This window comes from Motacilla alba, chromosome 1A (genome assembly GCF_015832195.1).
Source record: "Motacilla alba alba isolate MOTALB_02 chromosome 1A, Motacilla_alba_V1.0_pri, whole genome shotgun sequence".
Taxonomy (NCBI): domain Eukaryota; kingdom Metazoa; phylum Chordata; class Aves; order Passeriformes; family Motacillidae; genus Motacilla; species Motacilla alba.
The window spans coordinates 26,467,492-26,488,805 of NC_052031.1; the positions used below are offsets into that span (position 1 = coordinate 26,467,492).

The 21,314-nt window shown below is 37.4% G+C and overlaps 1 protein-coding gene across 4 annotated transcripts in view; it reads left to right on the top strand.

Annotated features, from left to right (window-relative positions):
• The window catches only part of DOCK4 (dedicator of cytokinesis 4), a 222,853-nt gene that overhangs the window by 134,762 nt on the left and 66,777 nt on the right, over positions 1 to 21,314 (top strand). For all 4 annotated transcript variants that reach the window (XM_038154588.1, XM_038154590.1, XM_038154589.1 and 1 more), the window contains exons 14-23: positions 5,313 to 5,437; positions 6,760 to 6,922; positions 7,442 to 7,548; positions 8,131 to 8,287; positions 13,885 to 13,982; positions 14,082 to 14,165; positions 14,264 to 14,364; positions 16,012 to 16,093; positions 16,894 to 17,064; positions 18,410 to 18,602. In XM_038154588.1, the coding sequence (XP_038010516.1) occupies positions 5,313 to 5,437; positions 6,760 to 6,922; positions 7,442 to 7,548; positions 8,131 to 8,287; positions 13,885 to 13,982; positions 14,082 to 14,165; positions 14,264 to 14,364; positions 16,012 to 16,093; positions 16,894 to 17,064; positions 18,410 to 18,602 (1,281 nt within the window). The remainder of the gene's footprint in view (positions 1 to 5,312; positions 5,438 to 6,759; positions 6,923 to 7,441; positions 7,549 to 8,130; positions 8,288 to 13,884; positions 13,983 to 14,081; positions 14,166 to 14,263; positions 14,365 to 16,011; positions 16,094 to 16,893; positions 17,065 to 18,409; positions 18,603 to 21,314) is intronic.

Consider the following 21,314-nt stretch of genomic DNA (forward strand, 5'->3'; position numbering starts at 1 on the left):
AGGAACTTCCTTTAAACAAAATTAGGTTTTTTTGCTCTTTTGCAATTCATGATTCTAAAGGTCCTACAGTTCTGAGCAAAGCTTTCAAAAAAAGCAGTTCCAAACAAAAGCTCCTAGTGAGGTCTGTATACTTACTTTTAAATTAGTGGCCACTGTCAGGACAGCAGTAACTATCAGAGATGCTTGTTCAAATATAGTCATGCTGTGTTTTGTTACCCTGCTAAACAATGAAATTGGAATTTATTTCACTAGAGAGCTTTTTGAGGATAACTGGCAAACTAAACTCCTGTTTCTAACAAAGATATTACCTTTGATCATTGACAGCTATCTTCTGCTTGAAAACCTGGTTTCATATTAATATGCTACAAGAGATTCTGAAGTTCTAAATACGTTAGAAATATGACAAAAGTCTTGTTATAATATACATTTTGCAGTTGCAACTCACAGCTTTGTCACTGGAAGTTTAAAAACAATTTTGTGATGAAAGATCATTGCTTTGATGCTTAGGTTAGGTGCAAATGTTTCTATAAAAATAACAGTACAAATGGTACATTTATACAAAGGCTCTCCTGAGGCTTGTACTGATCTGACCTTCTCCTTACTAGTGATTACCTGTGTTGTTCCTGTCACCTGAAGTTCAGTGGATGCAGTTAAGCCTCTCTGAGCTGGGGGCACTTTACACACAGCTCCAACTTGGAAGCAGCAGGAGACCAGTGCTTGTACACAGGTCCTAGATAGTGATGATGGAGCCTCCAAACTGTGAGGGAAAGGGAGCCTGCAGAGGCATCCCATAATAAAAGTCTGCAGTGGCATAGTAGGTCCTTGAGCGTACATTGTCGTCTCCAGCCTGGAAATTACTCCTGGCTCTTTTCTCTTTACTGCTTATTTAATATTTGTAGTTTATAGTTGGCAGGTTGAGGAGGGCTGACCCCCATTAACTGCATCCCCCAGCAGTCTTCTTGTGGTTGTTTTTGACTTTACTTGGCCTTTCCTCCTGTTCCTAATATTAGACTTTTGCATGTAATTGATGCTGATCAGATGTCTGTCCCTCGCCCCCATTCTGCCCTTGTACAGTTCATTGCGAGTTGCATTGAAGTCATGAAGCTTTTGCTTCTTTGTAGGTCACAGTTCTTGGGCTATGATGTATCTGGTAATGTGTCATGTCCCACCTACAGCTGGGACAGGAGGGGTTTGGAGTTTTTCCTCTCCTAGCCCATGGAGAGTGCTTTCAAGATAATTTTGCCAGCTCAAAGCTACAATGCATTGGCAAGACCGTACCATGAGGCAGGTACTGCCAGTGCTGTGCTGTACACATTTCTCTTTAGCAACTCAGACATTTCAATTCAACACCTTTCATTTACAATTAAATTCACATACCAGAGTGGCTGTCCATGCAGAATGTGCACTGAAAGCTTGTGCTACGTCAAAATGTCATGTCTGTATTCACACCCCTGCAGCTTGACTTTGTTGTTGTTGTTAAATTCCGTGGAATTTCAGTTTCCATATGGCTTTAACCCTCACTTAACATTAGAAACTCTTGCAGGAATTTGTCAGCCTGCTTTTGGTGAAAAGGTGAAATCATAGGGTGCTAACTAAGAAGTCCTAAAGTGTTGGGCTCATTGGGTCACTTGTGTAATTAGGACAGAATATAACCCTTTTCAACACATTCAATTGCATGATTGTCAGATGAACAAACAGCTTCCCTAGATACACTCTTTGATCCTCACAGTTCTGTTTTTTTTCCAAGAAACAGCTTATTACTTCCCACTCTCATAGGGACCAACACCATCTTTTTTATTTCTTCTTTGTTCTTTACCATCTCACACTCGATGTACAGCAATTCTGTCTTACCTATGCTGGTTGTAACATGTTGACCTCATTTTTTCTTGAAATAGTGTCTAGAAAGTAGCTTTACCAAGATAAACAGCTTTTTAAGCAGTGAAATCATTCAAATAACACAGAAATGCAACACAAGACTTCTTTAATTTGCTTTTCTCCAGCTTCTGTTGACTCAGCTCATAACCTACATGAAGTATCTTTGACTTCTAAGGAGACCCTGGGCTTCACAGAAAATGTTTAATGATTTTAAATGTGTGTGATTCACTATTTGATAGTCGTTTCTTTCCCAGAAAACTGACAGTCCTAGGCAAAGCTGATTTACAGTGGGATTTGACTCTGGCTAAGAATGTTACTAACTGGATGTTGCTCTCTGCATGTTCATTTCACAGTCTGGATGCCCTAAATTCAGAAAGGTGAAAGTGAGCTGTCATAACAGGGGCCAGGGAATGGAATGCTCCATGAGAGCAGGGAGAAATGAGCTGCCCTTTCTTTTGAAGCAAATGCTTTCAAGTGGTCTAGATCTTTCATACCACTCACTATCATTATAGGTGGAGGTAGGTTTGTCACTTCAAAAGCTGAGCACAATTTTTGGTATTGTTTTCAGTTGTTTATTCCTGTACCAAACTTCATGTTGAAAACAGCCACTGGATGTTTTCTCTGAAACAAGCTTGGAGAAGGAGACACTATTTCTCAACACAGAAATGGGCTGGAATTAGTGTGTTGCTTTTTTCATCTCATCTAAAGCCTCTTGTCTGATAGAGATTTAATTCTGTAGGTATTTTTCAGCCAGTAATTAAAATCTGATGTATTATGCTGCTTGAAATGTGCCCTTCCTATTTCTGTGCCGATTCCTCACATTTGGTGAAGTGTAACACTGTAAAGTCTCAGCACACATACACCTGTAAGATTTATTTGAGTAATGCTGAAGATTCCATTTGTACTCACCAAAGTCTGCCTCAGAGCTCAGACATTCAGCAGGACTTGGCCTTTCAGTGCTACTTATGGTTGTAATTGACTACCTCAGTGACAAGGAGTTCATTTAATCTGTCTAGTGTACTGGTGAAGGCAAAGATCCCACAGAAAAATGATCCATATTCTTATAATCAAATGTGTAGTTATATTTGCCATAAATAAGAAAGATCCTTAGAGGAATATAGATAGATTCAGCAATTTGCTGATGTTTGAATGCTTTATAGAGGTTTTCGAATGTTTTTTTTTATGGGAAGTGGTTTTTTATTCTTCACAAAAGAATGCCCTAACTTAATTTAAACAGATAATCTCAAATTTTGGAGTGAGAATTTCTGTTAAGGAAGATGGAGAAATGGCATTTTTATAAAAGCTGAGTCTGCACATAAGAGTATGGTAATTGCCCCCTGATGCTCTCCCAGCCTCCAGCTATTTTCAACTCAAGGGATTTCCTGAGTCCTTACGATTGCTGTTTTCATATCCTGTAGCTGATCTTTTTTCCACAATTTCTCCATCCTTTCCTTTTATCCTTTTACATTACTTACATTCACAACATCCTTTGGAAAGTTTTGGGATTGTGTTTGGGTTTTGTTTTGAGATTGCTTTTGTGTTTGGTTTTTGGTTTGTTTTTTTTTTTCTTACAAGTCCATCACATGAATAACCATCACCTTTTGATTATTTTCAACCTGTTTCCCACCGGGAAACTAGAGACTGATCTGGTGGTTGCTCTTACTTACTAGTAATTTAGCTCTCTCATCCTTGACTTCATGAATATTGTCTAGTGTTGGTTCTGTTGATTCTGTCCTGCTGTATTCTAGCCTCTGCCCATGATTGTTTCAGCAGGTAACTGATAATAAGTTAATACAATAGCAGATTTCCCCCCTTGTTATGGGCGTGGGTCTTGAGGGATTTGTGATATGGCAGTTTCTTCTTTAACTCTTTTTATCATTTAGATTGGGCTTCAGGGGAATAATTTAATTATTTTGCATGTAATAATGTAATAATATTATAAAAATATTAGATGACTATAGCAAGATCATGGTTTCTGTTACTTAAAAATCTCGGGAGAGTTGCATGCAGTAAAATGCAAGGAATGTGAAATATGAGAGTATTGTGGAAAGCTCAAGCAAGTCAAATTCTACTTGCAAATTAAAATGAAGCTAGAAATTGAAGATGCATGAATTATTTCTGTTACATATATTATAATTAGTTTTACCCACAATACAAGTACACATCCCATGGTTGCCTTCCAAGTCGCACACCTGTAAATATACTAAACAATCACACTTTCAGCAATGCTGAGTGAAAATCTGCCTTACTAAAAGATGATATTCCCTTTTCACTAAACTTGCATTTCTCTGGATGAAAACATATATTCTCAATTTCTGTTTCAACAAAGTCCAGAAATAAGAATTTTAGAAAATTTTCCTAATTATGATGCTATTCATCCTTCATTGTTCTGCCTTTCATAAGGAAAGTCCAACTGCTTCAAAAGTAGTTCTGGTAATGTTTGTCAAGAGCTGGATTAGTTTAGACTCTTCACAAATAGGTTCAGCATCTTTAAACAGAACAAGGGCTTCCCTACTAGGGCACTTCAGCCACCACCAGTACTGCTTTTCCCCCTGTCCTGTCCGCACTGCAACCACTCTTTCCCCTTTTCATCAAACTTGGCAATTTGTGTCAACTGAAACCAAAATAAAATTACTATTGATCTAGTCCACATGATCTGTTTATATTCTGACAGACTACTTAGTGTGATACTGCATGAACGTGCAAAGAATTTAAATTTAGATATGCTAGCAGTACTTGTACATACCATATGGTACTTGGGTAGTGTCTGTATTAGGTTTGTAGTTTAAATGTCCTGATGAAGAGTGTAATTTCTCAGAAGCCTTTCCAACAAGCTAAAAATAAGCTAACTAAGCAAACTTTTTCCTCAAAAGCTTTGGAACACCCTATTAATGTAAAATATATTGAGATTTTTTAGATTACAAATGGTAATGCTCACAATCTGGGATGACTGCCCTTCTAATGGAAAGAACACCAACCTCTTGGTTTTTCCTTTTGCAAAATAATACACTTCCTGTTAAGATTAAGCAGAAAAAAAGTTGTAATCAGTTAAACAGAGAACTATAACAATTACAGGTGAAAGGAAGCACATTACTATTGCCTTAGATTAGAAGAAGAATTAAAGGAGGTGGAGCTAGACCCTGGCTTCAGTATAGCTCAAGGGGCCAATGAAGAAACAAACAGACCCAACAGATGAGTAGAAGCCCGTAGAATTGGTTTAGTATGGCAAATAACCTTTGGATTTTGAGAGGTATGAAGATCTTTTGCTTTTCCTGGTTTATGAAACAATTATTGTTTAAAATCCAAAAATACTGATAAATTGTGGGTGTAGCACTAATCTTTGTAAGAGAAAATGAAAATCTACTGAAGTACTGAAAGCAAAAGTAAGCAAGTTGGACTGACTTTTGGACATATTGTTCTGTTTGTTTTTTTGATAGGTGAAATGAGGAATGATTTATATATCACTGTAGAAAGAGGAGAATTTGAGAAAGGAGGGAAAAGTGTGGCCAGAAATGTGGAAGTGACTATGCATGTGGTGGACAGCAGTGGTCAAATTTTAAAGGTATCTTTGTTTTATGTTTTTCCTTGCTGTAGTTAATTTTGATACACTTTTTCATATTTGAGTCTTCTTTTGTGGCACTGATTGAAGAATACAAAAATGCTTTGGAAAAGCCACGTTTTTCTTTTTCTGTTTTTAGGTATTCAAAGTGTTTCCACTTTGCTTAAAACATTTTTAAAATGTCTATATAAAACCTTAGTATATGTTTGTTTTATTTCTGTGATGAATTACATGATTGGGATAAACCCATAAAATTGCCAACCAAATAACTGATGATTCCATTAAGATGTTGGAAAATGTTGAAGTGAGATCAAGTTTCAGAAAATTTTTATTTCCTAAGAATTCTTCTTAGAAATATGCAATTTTTTTATGTTGCACAGAACAACTTTTCTTGATGATTGTGAATTTTGTGTCTGATTTTAATATATTAGGGATTCTTGCTGCAGAAGTCAGCACCATGTATCAGTAAAAAAAAAAAAAATAATGTTCCTTCTCATCTTCAAATTTTATTGTATGCTACTGGTGACAGCATACAAACAGGCAATGGTTTAAATTTTAATTATCAATAGATGACTGTTTCTCAAAAATTTTCTGTACCAAAAAGATTACTGTTCACATTCAAACTTTTCCTCACATATTTTTATATGGTTTTTGTTTTGTTTTAAATTTGAAAGTGGTATTTTCATAAGTGAAATTGTGCATATCGATCCATGGCATCCAATATAGATACACTTTATTTATATATGTATATATTTATTTATTTTTATATATATATAACCATAAGTATGTGTGTATATATTAAACAAAAACATGACATGGAGATTATAATTGCAAAAGCTACACTTTACTTTTCCCACAGAGGATTAATAGATATCCCCAAGTCAGGACTTTAGACAAAACCATTTGTCTACTTTGCTATGGGGAGTCCATCATGGGTATTGTAAAGGCAGCCAACACTTTGCTTCTTCCTGATCACAGAATCCACATTTATTTTCTAATGCTGGGACATACCACTAATAGTGCCAGGGTTACAGGCTTACTTCAGATGACTGAAGATCTGAGCCTGGGCTGTTCTGATCTCATTCCATTCTTTGTTGCTGGGGCATGAAATTGGCAGGGCCGTGTTGTGTCATGGGAATCCACAACATGCGTGTTGCTTAAGCCTCCCTGATCACCCAGTACCCCCTGATAAACACTTCTCTTCTAAATTATGTGAATGATTCTTGACATTTCTGATCTTCTAATTGCAAGTTTAAAAAAAAAAAAGTGCTGCTGTTTTTGAGGGTTATAAGATACTGTCCTTAATCATATTTTTTCTTCATTAGGATTTTATCTCATTTGGCTCCGGAGAGCCACCAGCCAGCGAGTACCATTCTTTTGTGCTTTATCACAACAATGGCCCCAGATGGGCTGAGCTGCTGAAACTTCCTATTCCTGTGGATAAGTTCAGAGGAGCTCACATCCGCTGTGAATTTCGGCACTGTTCCAGTGAGTGGTGCTCATGGCTTCTGCTAGTCCCCCCGTTGCAGCACACGAGTTTCCATAACACCCCAGAGAAAAGACAGCTGCATGACCTTTCTCTGTAATGCTTTTTTTACTTACAAAATTCTAAAATTTTTCAAATGTTATGAAACATTTTAGAGATGATTTTGAGGTAAAAATTTCTGACTGGTTCCACATTCTGTGTTCCCACAGAATGAGAGAGGCATGAGAGACAGGTTTCACAGAGGAGGATAGACTTCTCTATGTTGCTAAGATTGCATATTTGGTGGCTTACGTTATTTGTTGTTAATATATACTAAATTATTTCAGAATACTCCCTTCTGATTTAAAGTGAGAGAAAAAAGAACATTACAGGAGACAATGTGCAAATTGGAACAGCAATTCAAGATAATCTTTGACTAGCTGCAGCTCCAGTATACTTTCTTATGTTGCATTGTGTACATTTATTTTGTCTAAAAAGTATACTATTATCTTTAACTGCTGCTATTTATATATCCATTTCAGCAAAAGAAAAGGGTGAGAAGAAGTTGTTTGGCTTTTCTTTTGTGCCCCTGATGCAGGAAAATGGGAGGACTCTGCCAGATGGCACCCATGAACTAATTGTACACAAGGTAATTTGAATTAGCAGTCATTAGCAGTAATGATTCCACTGGAACTTACTTTAAATGCCCAGAGACATTAGGTTGAGAAAGTCTGTATTGATTATCAAATGAGTGATAATCTTGTCACCATTAAAATATCCATTGCTGATTGTTTAATACTCACCTTCCTAAAAGGTGAATATACCTATAAACTGCAATTGAATCTAGGCATGTGGTTCTGTGCATTGGTTTTCCTAAGTCTTGCTATTATATCACATTGTGTTATAATGGATTTCACAAAGGTAAGTAATTTTAACTTTGTAGAATTCTCTTTCCACATGTAACAGTTGTCACTTTGTTCAGAGGATTTTATGTGCTCCCAGATAAAGTTTCATTTTCGACGTGAAGATTTGTAGCTATTCATTTAATGCAGCCTGTGCAAATTTGTTAAACTTCAATGTCAATATATGGTGCTATGTTCTAAAACCAAAGTTGCAACAGGCATAGTGGAAATTCTTCAGTTTCTGACAGAGAAACAATGATTAATATAATTTAGAGATTTGGTCAATTGTTTTCTGCAGTACAGTTATTTTAACTGGTTTGTTTCCACAGTGTGAAGAAAATGCAAACCTTCAGGATTCTGGTCGCTACCTCAAACTCCCCTTTTCAAAGGGAATATCCCTAGGAAACAACAGCCAAGCAGTAAAAACCACTAAAGAGTCCTTTTGGATTACATCCTTTCTCTGCTCCACCAAACTCACACAAAATGGTAGGATATGTTGATTATTTAAAATATGATGAGCTGAAATGAGTGTGATAGCTAGTCTTTTCCATGCTAAGCAAGCATGGATGTACTCAAAACTAGCTTATGTTCCATCTATGTTGTGAACTGGTTTTCTTCATAATTTTTTTATATCCAGATGGGAACAAATGGATCATGATGAACCACTGTTTTTAAGTAGTTCAGGAATGCTTTTTAGATGACCGTGATATTGGAATCAAACGCAGCACTTCTGGAATCAACTATCAAAACCCAGCTGCTTTATAAAACCTCTTAATCTGTTTGTTGTAGATATTTATGAAATACTTATTGTCAGCCCTAGCAGTTTGTTTCTATTTAGGCATATATTGCTTTTTTGTTTCTCTTCAAACCAACAAACATTTATTACTACTTAAAACAGTTTATACACTGGCTATAAGGAGCAGCAGATTTAAATACATGTGTGTGCACTCTCTACCAGTGCTCTGTGTAAAGTTCTTAACCAGTGTTATGTAAAAAGTTCTTGAGGTTCTCATTTACCTGCCATAACTGAACTACCTGTAACTGAAACAAAAAACTGTGGAACAGTTTTCCAAAAATTTCTAAATACTGTGTATTTGCTTGGTAAAGTGTTTCTGACCATTCTTTGATAGAGCCACAATTTTATATTATTACTTTGATCTCTCTTTTGTGTGAATATCTGTGACTTTACCCATCTTCTGTGTATGATAAAATTGCTAACTGCTTGCAAATTGGTTATAGTTGTTTAACAAAAACTAGAGCAGCTTTTTAAGTTGAAATAGTGCTCTTAATTTTCACCCTTTGTTAGCAAGTGTGCAACATAGAACTGTGTGCAACCAGTAAGTGGCTTGTTTCCTTGCACACACCCATTTTGTATTTTCATAGCAATTACCTTAGTAATGAAAGATTTTCCCAAAGGTAGCTAATAGGGAATCAGAGACTAAATTTGCTTCAGTTAAAGGCCTTGATTTAGGAAATTAGAATAATCTACTGGTACTTACACATGCATAAAAGTGCTGCCTGGAACTTACAAGTGTCTCACTGATAAATAAAACTTAAAACTTAGAAGTGTCTCACTTGCCCTGTTGTCTGGGGTTCTAATACTAATTTTTATTTACAGTACAGGAGTTATTTTGTACTTATTGTAAATAGATGTGTGACATAGGGCATAAAATTTCCTCCTATTTTTAACCATATTCTGAGTAAGAGGGTGTAGAATATCTGAATAATATTGATCCCCTTTTCAGCTCTGAAAGAGTTAACAATTATTTCAGCAGTACTTCAGAGGGTGGAAATATTTTCAATAGACAGGCTCATATTTTCTCCAAGGATCTTCTTTGGGAAGTTCATCTTGGTGAGTTTCCAAATCCCCATTCTTTTAAACAAAAATTTGCCAAAATCTATTGCATGCTCAGAAAATGAACATAGAGCAAAGCATGTGGATATTTGGTCATGTGAGCATTACTTCAGTTATCCCTGAGAGAATGTAGCTTATGTATTAAAAAATACAGGATTAAAAAGATCTGTGTATTTAATTTCTTTAGTAAACATTTGTATTGGTATTTTTGAAAATTGCTGGTTATTTTTTAATTTGTTTTTAAGTTTGAAGATTTTTTCTGAATGTCTCAGAGATTCACCCGTTGTTTACAAACAACGATGTCCAGTCTGAAAAGGAATTAAAAATTACTTTGTTGTCTGGCTATGGGGTGGGCAAGGGCCCCAAACCAGACTTGTAAAGGGTGTGACTGAATTAGGCTGCAGCTTTGCTCACTTGCTGGGAAATTTTACTCAGCTGTCATTCTCTCATTGATTGTTCCCACGTGCCATCAGCTCTCATGCATATTAAAATTATGGGGACTGGGGGACGGAGGCTGACTCCTAGTTGTTTGGATCCATAACTTCCTTACCCTGCGTACTTTGGAGGGGTTATTAGGATTATTTCCAAACAATTTTTAGAGCCCTTCTAACCAGGGGAGTCTCTGCGTTCATCATGGCTGAGAACGCATCCTTATCTCATCTTTCTGCTATTTAGTTTTTCCTTCTCTTTTCCTTTTGATCCCGGATAGTTAGCAAAAACTGTACTAGCTTTTTTTCTATTATATTCTTAGATGGGTAGATATTTTTCATTACTCTATAAAACCCCAAAAGAGCAATTGAGAGCACAGTATTTTTCTACTGAGTAGTTACCAAAACAGTCTTCGTTTTTGACATATAGCAGGGATCACTGGCTGCAAGAGAGTCAGGATCCTGCCAGTAAGTCTGAATATTTTAGCTGTTGGCATCCACTCATTTCTCAGTACTGATTGGGGCATCCCTGGTCAGTAGCTGTTCAGTAGCACAGCAACACACCATACAGCATGGCAGAGGTGTAATCCTTCTAGCTGCATTAAAAAAAACCCACAGGGAATCAATAAAACAAAAGTAGCACTGGGCAGCTTTCCAAATAACTCTGCTTATGGAGGAAGTGTTGGTGACCACAGAGGCAGCCTGTTGGAAGAGACATGCTGACTGCCAGTTTGTAAATTCAATCTTTTTCTCCCGAAGTGTAGTAGTGTCATAACAAGTCAATTTCTGACATCTCAAGACTTATATGAGGGAGATGGAAAATCATCCCAAACCACTTCCTTAAACTCATGATTCTAAATTTTCTGTTAAACCGAGCTCTTTGGATTTAAATTGCATGCTTTGAGAAGGGACGTGTTTTGTTTGGTAGGGATAACAGGTCAGGTGCAGCCTATTTAAAATATACAGGCCTTGATTATTTTGAAGATAATGCACTGGAAATATTTTTATTCTTCAGCAAAATTACTCATCACCAGTGACTTTTTCCTTTTTCCAAAACTATGGTTTCCTAGTGGGCCTATTTCTGGGGACAATTTTTTATTCTCATGTCTCTTAACTACATGACCCACTGCTTTCTGTTCCCCTTGTGATTCACATGTCAGATTTTCTATTCATGTCATTTATGCTTGGGCTATTTGCTAATGTTATCTTAGAATGTCTTTCCTCCTTAGCACTTCCCTTGAAATAAGTCCTTTGAAGTGAGTGTCTTACATTTGCTTTCTTTTTCTTTTTAAATCCCCCAACAAATCCCTAATATTGAGTGTTAACTATTTTCTACCAAGTTCCTACAGCAAACCTGTAAAGAAGTGTTTTTCCTGCTCTGAACTTACAGCTTCAGCTAATCTTGCTACTTGTCAGCTTGAGCTGAGGCTTGAAGTGTGGAAGTACATTTAATTATCCAAAAGACAAATGTAGTTCACTGGATTTGTAAATCTTATTTCTTAAAAATTCCTGACAGAAAGAATAATAAGAGCTATAATTTGTCCTTGACCTTTGGGATGTGTCTCTGATGCATGTGTGGGACTCTTCATCACTCTTCATCAGTGCAGCTCAAGGATCTTTTTTTTCCATGCCAACACAGCTTGAAGCAAAACAAAAATGTAGCACATAAATGCATCAAAACAATCTGTGTCCATCAAAAGCAATTAAGGCAGCAAAATATTTGTGGAATCTTATATTGGTTTTTTTACCATTAACATCTGTGGCAAAATTTGAATATAGGTGGAGATTTATTTAGTGTTAATAAAGTAAAAAAGTAAATTACTTCATTTTTTTGTGGGATAGAGGAACTTCCCTGGAGCAAACCAGGAAAGAGATGACACAAAGATGGGTGTTGTTCAAGTATTACTTGAGTGTGAAAACAGTCTGTGGTTGAAAGCAGCCAAAAAGATGCTGAACCAGGAGGAAAACTTGCTATTAACTTCTTACTTTAATAACTACTGAGAGCACTTCAGAAGCCCCGGCTCCTTCTAACATAGAGCAGGGCAGTGATCAGCCAGACTGCAGTTTAGCTTAAACTGATGGAAGGGTTGGATGGTGATTAAGGTTTTCTGCTTCAGACCACTAGGCATTGAGAATTTCTGAAAAGCTGGTCAGTGAAGCGTGGCAGTAGTAAACTTGAATATAAAAGGGATTTGGAATTTATTTAATTTAACAGTCAAAAATATGTGTAGCTTTTACTGAATACAGCTTGAAAGGAGCTCTGCAGATGCAGAGGAAAAACTGCTGAAAAACCAAGCCAAGTTTGCAAAACTATTTTAGGATATTGAATGGTATGGAACAAGAAATTCTCAATCTTATAGCAAGGTGGGCTTTTTAGTACATCTGTGAAGCAATAACATGTGTTCAAAGACTATTAAATGTAGAACTTACATGTAAGATATATGGAAGGGCCATCTTGGGCCACATTCATTGGGCCATCTTTCCATGATGAATTTTATGGAAGTATTTACAAGAAATCATGGATGAAAAAGTCAACATGTAACTGATTCAGATGTGCTGTAAGATGAGTTTATCAAAGACAAATCATGCCAGAATAAGCTTCTTAATCTTTCTTTTCATTTTTTTTTAATTTACTATCAAGAGGAAATGCAGCAGTTCAGCAATGCGGCACATAAGAAAACATACAGATTAGAAATAAGAATTTTCAAATAGGCAAATAAAAGTTAAAATGGAAGTGGAAGGTTGCACTATAATGAAAGGAATTTCCTTCCTGAGGAGATGGAAAATACTACTAGATATGAAGAAATCTCTGGGATTGATCTCTGTTTTAAAGGACTGGGAGGGTGTGGAGATGAGAGTAACTTCCCCAAAATCTGAGACAATTTTCTGCTGATATGTTGTTGAAAGGTCTCATCAGTTGAGAGGGACAAAATCAAAATATGATACAGCAAAGCATTGTAACTTTGATTTAAATAATTAATAAGAAAGAATAGAAATTAGATTGACTTTAATGGTAGAAAAGGCAGGATATCCTAGTGAAGGTTCCTGGGGGTTCTTCTATATCCAGGGAGCTGAATAGTGTTAAACAGGAGAAGCATCATATTGGTGACATAAATATGTCTAAAAGACATTCAAGTTCTAGAACATAGATATCAGGTGTTTACAAGAGGTGCCTGAGCTTGCTAATGATGTAGAAAACTATGTAATGATGAAGAAAATCATGTAATCTTATCTGTAATGTAGTTATCATTTTGGTTAAGAAAGCTGAAGGACAAAGAATTAAAACAGGTGAAAGTTTGGACTTACTCAGGTATTTTTTAGCTCAGAATAGTTCATTTTCCAGAAGAGATTTTTTACTTGGTAATCAAGTGGGATCTTAGAGGCATCGTGTTGGATCTCTAAAAAGACATAGAAACATGAGTGCTTCAAATACATTCAAGCTAGCAATTAGGAGATTGTTTCTGGCTGTCAGAGAGTAACCTGGAAGGCATCCTTCAATGGCATGAGAGAGGGCAAATAATTGCTTTATTTAAGATAGTATCTGAATGAGATTGCATGATAGAGTGGCCCCAGGAGAGTGGCTTTAGTGACCCAGAACCATGTTCTTATGTTTGTATTGGTGGAACGATTACGGAATGGAATGAAAATGTGTTCTTGGGAAGATCATATTGTAGCAAATCTGAAGGTGTTTTCTTTTGTTTTAATGATGCCAAATTTTGCTGAGTGGACTGTAATAGTAAAATTGAAAATATGAAATGCTGCTTTGCTTCAAACTTTAATCTTGCATCTTGTTTTTGCAGGAGATATGCTTGACCTTCTGAAGTGGAGAACCCACCCAGACAAAATTGCAGGTTGCCTCTCAAAATTAAAAGAAATTGATGGTTCAGAAATAGTGAAGGTATATACCTTTTCATCCGTTTAGATGATATGAAGGAAATAATGTATTTCTATGTCACAGAAGTATCTTGTTAATAACACTCTTATTCTCTCCCAAAAGTTTCTTCAAGATACACTAGACACTTTATTTGGTATTTTAGATGAAAATTCTCAAAAATATGGATCAAAAGTATTTGATTGCTTGGTAAGTTTCATTTTGTGATCATGCTTAGCACTAGCTAAAAGCCAAGTAAAACAACAAAAAAAAGTGTTGGGTTTTTTTTCTTTTTCTCTCACATTTAGGTTCACATAATAAATTTGCTGCAGGACAGCAAGTTTCACCACTTTAAGCCAGTAATGGACACTTACATTGAAAGTCATTTTGCAGGAGCCCTTGCATACAGGTGAAGTCTGTACTTTTTCTATCTGACTTAATACTGACAGGTTTTACTATGCTAAAAGAATCAATCATTAGGTTAAGGAAATGGTGTATCCCTGTTAAAATCATTCTACTGCATATTTAATGCTGCTATTATTGGCCATTCATCAGAGATCTATTAGGTGCTCTTCAGCAGACTTAAAACTAAGTGTACTATTGAGTCTGCGGCGATCAGTAAAATCTAGCGTCCTGGTTTGAAAAGGAAATGAGTTCTTTGGGAGGCTGTGGTCAAACCAGTGGGTGCTCAGATGTGAATATTGGCACCTGGTGTGGCCACTGAGGACATGGATACGCCTCTGAGCACACAGGGGTTAAAGCAGAGGACTCCCAGAGGAAAGCTCTCTGGGTTCTGGTAGGTGAAGAGGTCAGACTCCCCTGCGGGCTGGCCGGAGCCTTGCACAGAGAAGGGGGGTGAAGGCCGCTGCAGGATGGAAGGGTGGACGAGCAATGAGAGGCATCGGGCAGCCCCCCCGGGGGAGAGAGAGAGAGACTGTGCCTGTGCTTTGGCCACCTTGAAATTTGATATCTTGTGCCAGCAGCACAGCCGAAGGAGCACAGCTGAAGGAGAAGGGGGGGGTGCGGCGAGAAGATGCCCGGCAGCCAGCAGCCATGGGAGTTCTGGGCAGACAGAGCCCGAGCTTCTAACCCTTAATAATGGAAACCTTACAAACACTGATCCTCCTGGATCTGAAGGGGAAAAGAGATAGAGATGAAATAGAGAAAGATAGGCAAGGGTGACAAAAGTTCATGCAAGTGAAGGATGTCAGAAGACCTTGAGAAGAATCCTAGGTGGGAGGAGATGATGGAGTGGCCTGTGGCTGGACTCTTTTCTTGTATAGTCATGGACAGACCCATTTTCTTCCTGTGACACGGAGACTGCATTTCAGGGGAGGCAATGGCTTGGAGCCAAGAGAGGGCAGTGAAGGAGTGGTGTGAACAGAGATGGAGAGGAAGATCTCTGTTCTCAAGACCCCTCGGCCCCAGGGGGTGAAATTGGGGGGGACTGGTGTCCCGAAACGGAGAGACTGTCACTTTTTTGGAACTGACCAAAGCATCCTTAAAAGAGGAACCCTAAAAGCAGTTCTGGTCCATGCACAGTGGTGAGAGCACTGGACATGGAAGGAAGAGGTCACGATATGGTACAAGAGGGACTCCTCTCACCTTGATGAAATGAGAGTTGATTACCTGAAGGGTGGTGATGGACTGAGAATTGAATATCTGAGAGGTGGTAACCTGACTGGAAGTCCAAGGTTTTCTCACTGTACTGTGTTGGGAATTTGAGTGGGGGGAGGAGAAATGTTTTGGAAGGTTTTCATTTTGAATTCTGTGTGTTCATTTTATTATAGTTGTAAGTTAATAAAGTTTTTTTTCCTTTATTCCTAAGCTAGAGCCTGCTTTGCTCTATTTCTGGTCACATCTCACAGCAGACACCAGGGAGAATACATTTTCATGGGGGCATTGGCATTGTGCCAGCGCCAAACCATGACATCTAGTGATCTATTTTTTATTTTGCCAGTGTATCTCATATGACAGCTATTGGTTTGCATTTTATGTGCAAAGTTAACCCTTCTCCCACTTCTGTGTTGTAATACTTTCTGATGTGCTGTTATAGAGATCTTATAAAAGTACTGAAGTGGCATATTGATCGAGTCACTGAGGTGGAGCTTCATGATCACATACAGGAAGTACTAAAGGTAATAAAAATTATTGAATTATATATTTGAATGATGTATTCATATAGTACACATGGGTTTAACTTAGGGAATGAAGCAGAATATATATAATTGATGGAACTGTAGAACTGATTCTAGGGAGCTGCAGACTTTCAGTGCAGTCAGTTTATTCCTTATTCCCTTTTGTCAATAAGTTGACCATTAGTCTGTGGAGCTCTATGTTCCTTACTGAATGAGGCAGAGGAATCAAATATAGATTACACTGGTGGAATTAACATCCATGACATGAATCTAAATGCTGACCTAGTGGTTCAGTCCTGACACCAGGGAATTCTATTGATTGTGGTGGTTGTGGTTGTTCTTGTTGCCCTGGTTTGTACCATCAGAAGAGCACAACATGCCATCAGGCTGAGTTATACAACACAATAATACCGTTTGTGACATGTGCTACAATTTGGAAATAAAATATCAGTGTGGTACCCTTGTGTGTTTTTCTATGCTGCTGTGAACTTTGGTGTCTTGCCACTAAGAGAGGACTGTGTTTTGAATTTTTCATTCCAACAGTTTTGCAACTTAATTTAAGCTTTTTTTTGGAGGGGGGGGTCTTGGGAGGAGAAAGTGCTATTGAGTTTTTGCTTGTTTGTTTTGTTTTGATTTTTTCTAAATTTTGTTGGTGTTCCAATAGAGAGATTTACCAAAATTAACTAATGGGCTCCTGTTTCAGACTCTTCTTTATTTGAATGATATAATCATTGCATGTGCTGTGTTTGGAGATAAGCATGTTCATTTTTGTGAGTTATCTCTGATTTGGGCATTTATAGGCACAAGAATATATCTTTAAATACATAGTTCAGTCTCGAAGATTATTCTCTATTGCTACTGGTGGACAAAATGAGGAGGAATTTCGCTGCTGTATTCAAGAGCTCCTTATGTCAGTACGCTTCTTCCTGTCCCAAGAGAGCAAAGGAACTAGTGCTTTATCCCAGCTACAAGTAAGTTTTGTGGCTTGTTGGCATTTTCCACATCCAGTATAAAAAATGTTCAGAATAAACAGGAACAGTATAAATGCCTGTTCAGAAAGGAAACACATTTTTGCTAGAGCAAAGTGGCATTTTCAACTTTCCATTCTACAGTGTGAAATTTTCATATCAGCACCTTCTAAATACGCTTGGAATAATCCTAAAGCTGGTATAATAATTATGTTGATGGATACAAATAAAACAATTTCTCTGGTTTGGTCTTTTTACTGCTTAGTTTAACCACACTGACACTGAAGAATTTGAGCCATACAAAAGACTACTCTCAGAGTTTTCATGCTTCACAGAAAAATTTTAAGTCTTGATGAACCATATGGTTTAATACTCAGATGATATCTTTATTTCATTTGAGACTACAAAAATGGGCTAGTGCTGAAGTGTAGAGGAAAAACACAGGAGACAGCACTCTATGTTAAATGTTCATAAATATACCATCCTCTTCCTATGTTTCTGTAAACAGAGATGGTTAAGATCCTGTTAAGAATTAATGTTTTCCAAATTTCTGTAGAAAACTGTTCCACCAAGAAAATGGCAAATCAGAGAGAACAGAGTTAGAAAGGTAGTTCTTCCATCTCATATCCTGTAAGCAGCTGGAGTCAAAAGACAGCAAAAGGAGGATACAAGCCACATTTAGAATTCTTTTTCAGTATTTTTAACTCATGTTAGCCTGTTCTGCCACCAATGTGAGTGTGTAAGTTTTCACAATCAGCAGGATTTAGAGAAGAAAAAGGGAATGTCAGTGTTAGCTTCTTTTCTCTGGTGTTGTTCTCCTTATTTTTACAGTGTTTTGTTTTCATATTCATCAATGACTTTCTAAGCCATTTTAAAGATTGTTGAAGGGAACCGAGACTACCAGTGCTGCCTCACTCCAAAATAAAAATATTCAGTATTTGAAAAATGGAAGATACAGAGGCTGTTACACTACTTACTTTAAACAAAGTAAACCGAACTACACAAATATTTTTTGTATCATATCAGCTAGATTCTGCCATCCTTTTAAAAATTTTGTCTCATAGAGGCATAAATGTATTTAAAGAATAAATATTTTTGTTCTGAGTTGAACTTTCACTTTGTCCTGGGAGAAAGTAACAATCATTTGATATTACTTGAAGGAAATAGTCACAAGTGTAAGTCTGTTAATGAATGTGAGTCTATTCATTCTGAAAATAAGACCATTTTTAAAGCTATTACTTACCTTGGAAGCCAGGCATTTCTCTAGAGTTACTTAAATTTCTATAGTTTATTAAATTCTATAAATGTCAAAACTGTTCTGACTGTCCATTTTTACCTGTTCCTCTAGGCTGTGTTTCTCAGCTCATTCCCATCAGTGTACTCAGAACTTCTGAAGCTCTTTGATGTGAGAGAAGTGGCAAATTTGGTTCACGATGCGTTGGGCAGCTTGCCAACAGTCATGCACGGGGATGAGTCCCTGCAAGCTGTTAAACTGCAGAGCATTGGGAAAACTGTGGAGAGTCACCTGTACACTAACCCAGGTAAGGTCACTCTGGGCTGCCTGCAGATGAGGAGCTCAGACTGTGCTTTCTACCTGGCCAGCAGGTGCTGAAGGGAATAGTGTTCAATTTTTCCAAGGAGACTGAAGCTTTGACCATCTGTTTAGATACAGTAATTGAAATTAATATCATTCTTCTGAAAGTAATCTTTAAAATATACTAGACTGAAGAAAGTATGTCTCTGCAGAGGCATTACCACTATATGGAAATTAGGGAGGAAAGATGTGCTGCGTATTAAATGTTAATGTTGCATAGGAAAGTCACAAGGATTGCCCAGAGTCTAAGATTGCCCTCTTTCTAATTATGCCAAGCACATACTTGAAAAACTCTGTGTCATGATATTTTTCTTGTCTTTCTGTATAATATTTGTAAAGGGCAAATATTAGCATTTAAAACAGTCAGCTAATTTGACTTCCTGCATAGGAGAAAAATTAGGACAGTGACTGATGGCTCAGAGTTCTGAATATTGCACCATTCCTTGCACTCATTAATTTTTCTATATCCAGTGGCGGGCACTGCAGCTGACAATTAGCAGGAAAAAGAGTAACCTCAGACAAATATTCTCCAAACTTTCTCACCTAGTCCTTGGTGAATCCAGGGGTGAATGAGCCAACTCTTTTTCTATAATACCACTACATCTCTCCACCTTAACAGATCAAGAGAGAGGGGTATTTAGATTCTGGGCTTGTAAGGAATATATCTAAAACTGTGATATATGTGGTGGTGGTTTGAATAACTGGCACTATTGCCTCCTGTATATAGTTGCATGTCATTGTAAGATGCTTTTTGGTAGTCCATTTGGTCTGGTCAAACAGAGTTTCTGATCATTTTATGAAGCTTTTGCAAAAATGGAATACTTGAAACAGTTGCATGAGGATACTTCGTTTTGCCTGAGATGCCTCAGGCCATGTTGTGTGTAAGAATTGGCTATTTACAAGTCGAGTGTTGCTACATGTAGATTTTTGGTCTTCAAAATGTAGTTCATGGTGCTGCACTCGTGTGTAAGCAGCACAAAGAGTAGATGGCACCTCAGGTGAGGTGCCAAATGCGGTGTGGGCTCATCAGGAAGCTATCTAGAGTTAACCAAGAAGAAACACCTTGGCACAGTGCTCCTGGTTTCTTCTGACCTTCTGGACTGAGGGATTTGAGTTGTAGCTGCAAGAGAGGACCTGTGGCCCAAACAATAATGCTCATACATGGAATGTGTGAAAGAGCTACTATTGCTGCTCTGTGATAGCTGTGGAGTTGAGTAGTGTTTGGATTGAGCTTTCTACCACCTGCTTGCCAGCATGTACCCCACCCACAGAATCACAGGCAGGTTTACACAGTGAACCCTTCATCTTGGCTCTTGATGATGGATTGCCAGATAGTCAAGAATTCAATACATGTAAGGCCTGAGACAATGCAGGGAAAAGGAGCCATCCCCTGTAATCAAGAGGCTAAGTCTTTTGTATACAAATAGAAAAGTCCTGCTCTTTTGCTTTAGCTAAAGGCATTAGCTCTGTTTTTTCATCCAGCAGGAATCAATAAGCAGATTTAGCAGTGGGGATCAGAAGGTGGCACTTTTCTAACCACAGGTCTGCACGTTGGCAATTTCCCTGCCCAATTACCCTTTGACCCTAGAAGCCTTGCAGTGGATGTGTCAGTGGCAGTTGTGCACACTTGACATCTCAGAACACGGGACAACCCTTGGCTAAGCCAGGCTCTGAGGCAGAGGAAGAGAATAAGCTGCCTTGGTTTCTTTGAGAAACTTCCCCCCATTTGAGGTGCTAGATAGGAACTCTCAGGGCAGGCCCGATGGAAACCTACTGAGGCACTTGTAGAATAAGCAGTCCCTGGAGAAAGGCTATTTATTGCCCAGAGTTGGGGTTCTGTACCACTGGTTTTAAACTGATTGATGGTCATTTGCCTACTGCCTTACAGCCTTTGTTTATTTTTTTCTTTAGTAGGAAGATACAGAGGTACACCTGAATAAATAACAAGCATGAAACGCCCATTTAGAAAGAGCAAGCAAGCTTTTATTTTAAAAATACGAATATACTTAAATAGTGTGTGCAAATGGGCTTGTCCATATGATTTGTCTTTTATTATACAGATGACTAGACAATGAAAACAAGGGGATAGTAAAGCATAAAAAGATTAGTGCTGTGTCTCAGTAAGCAAAAGAAACATTAAACAAATAAAATCTCAGAATAAATATATCTTACTCCTCATCGAAAAAGTAGAGGAAATAATTGAGGGGGGAAAGTGTTTCTAGAAAGTGTAATCCACAAACAATAGCTCCATGGCAAAATTGTTTTAAAAGAGTAATTTTCAAGCTAGAGAAATCAATTTTTAGCATATAATTGCATTAATGAACAAAGGGAGTAGATGAATATATTTCTCTAATGCAGCTTATAATCAAAGAAATTTTAATAGAAGAAATTATTCAAGTACATTTCTATGGGAATATAATTTCTCAATTATGGAAAAGATTTTAAAACAACAACAAAATGAAAACAGGTAATAGCCTTCCCATTTATCAAGTTGTGAATAGGTGTTTAAAGTGTTATCACAAGTGTAAGTATTAGGGTTCTTCCCATTTAATATTTTCTTTAATTGTAATAAAAAGAAGCAGAAAAAAGTAGCATGTTAATTATGTTCTTGCATAATTTTCAGCAAAACCAGGACTGCAAATAACACCAAAGAGCTGTG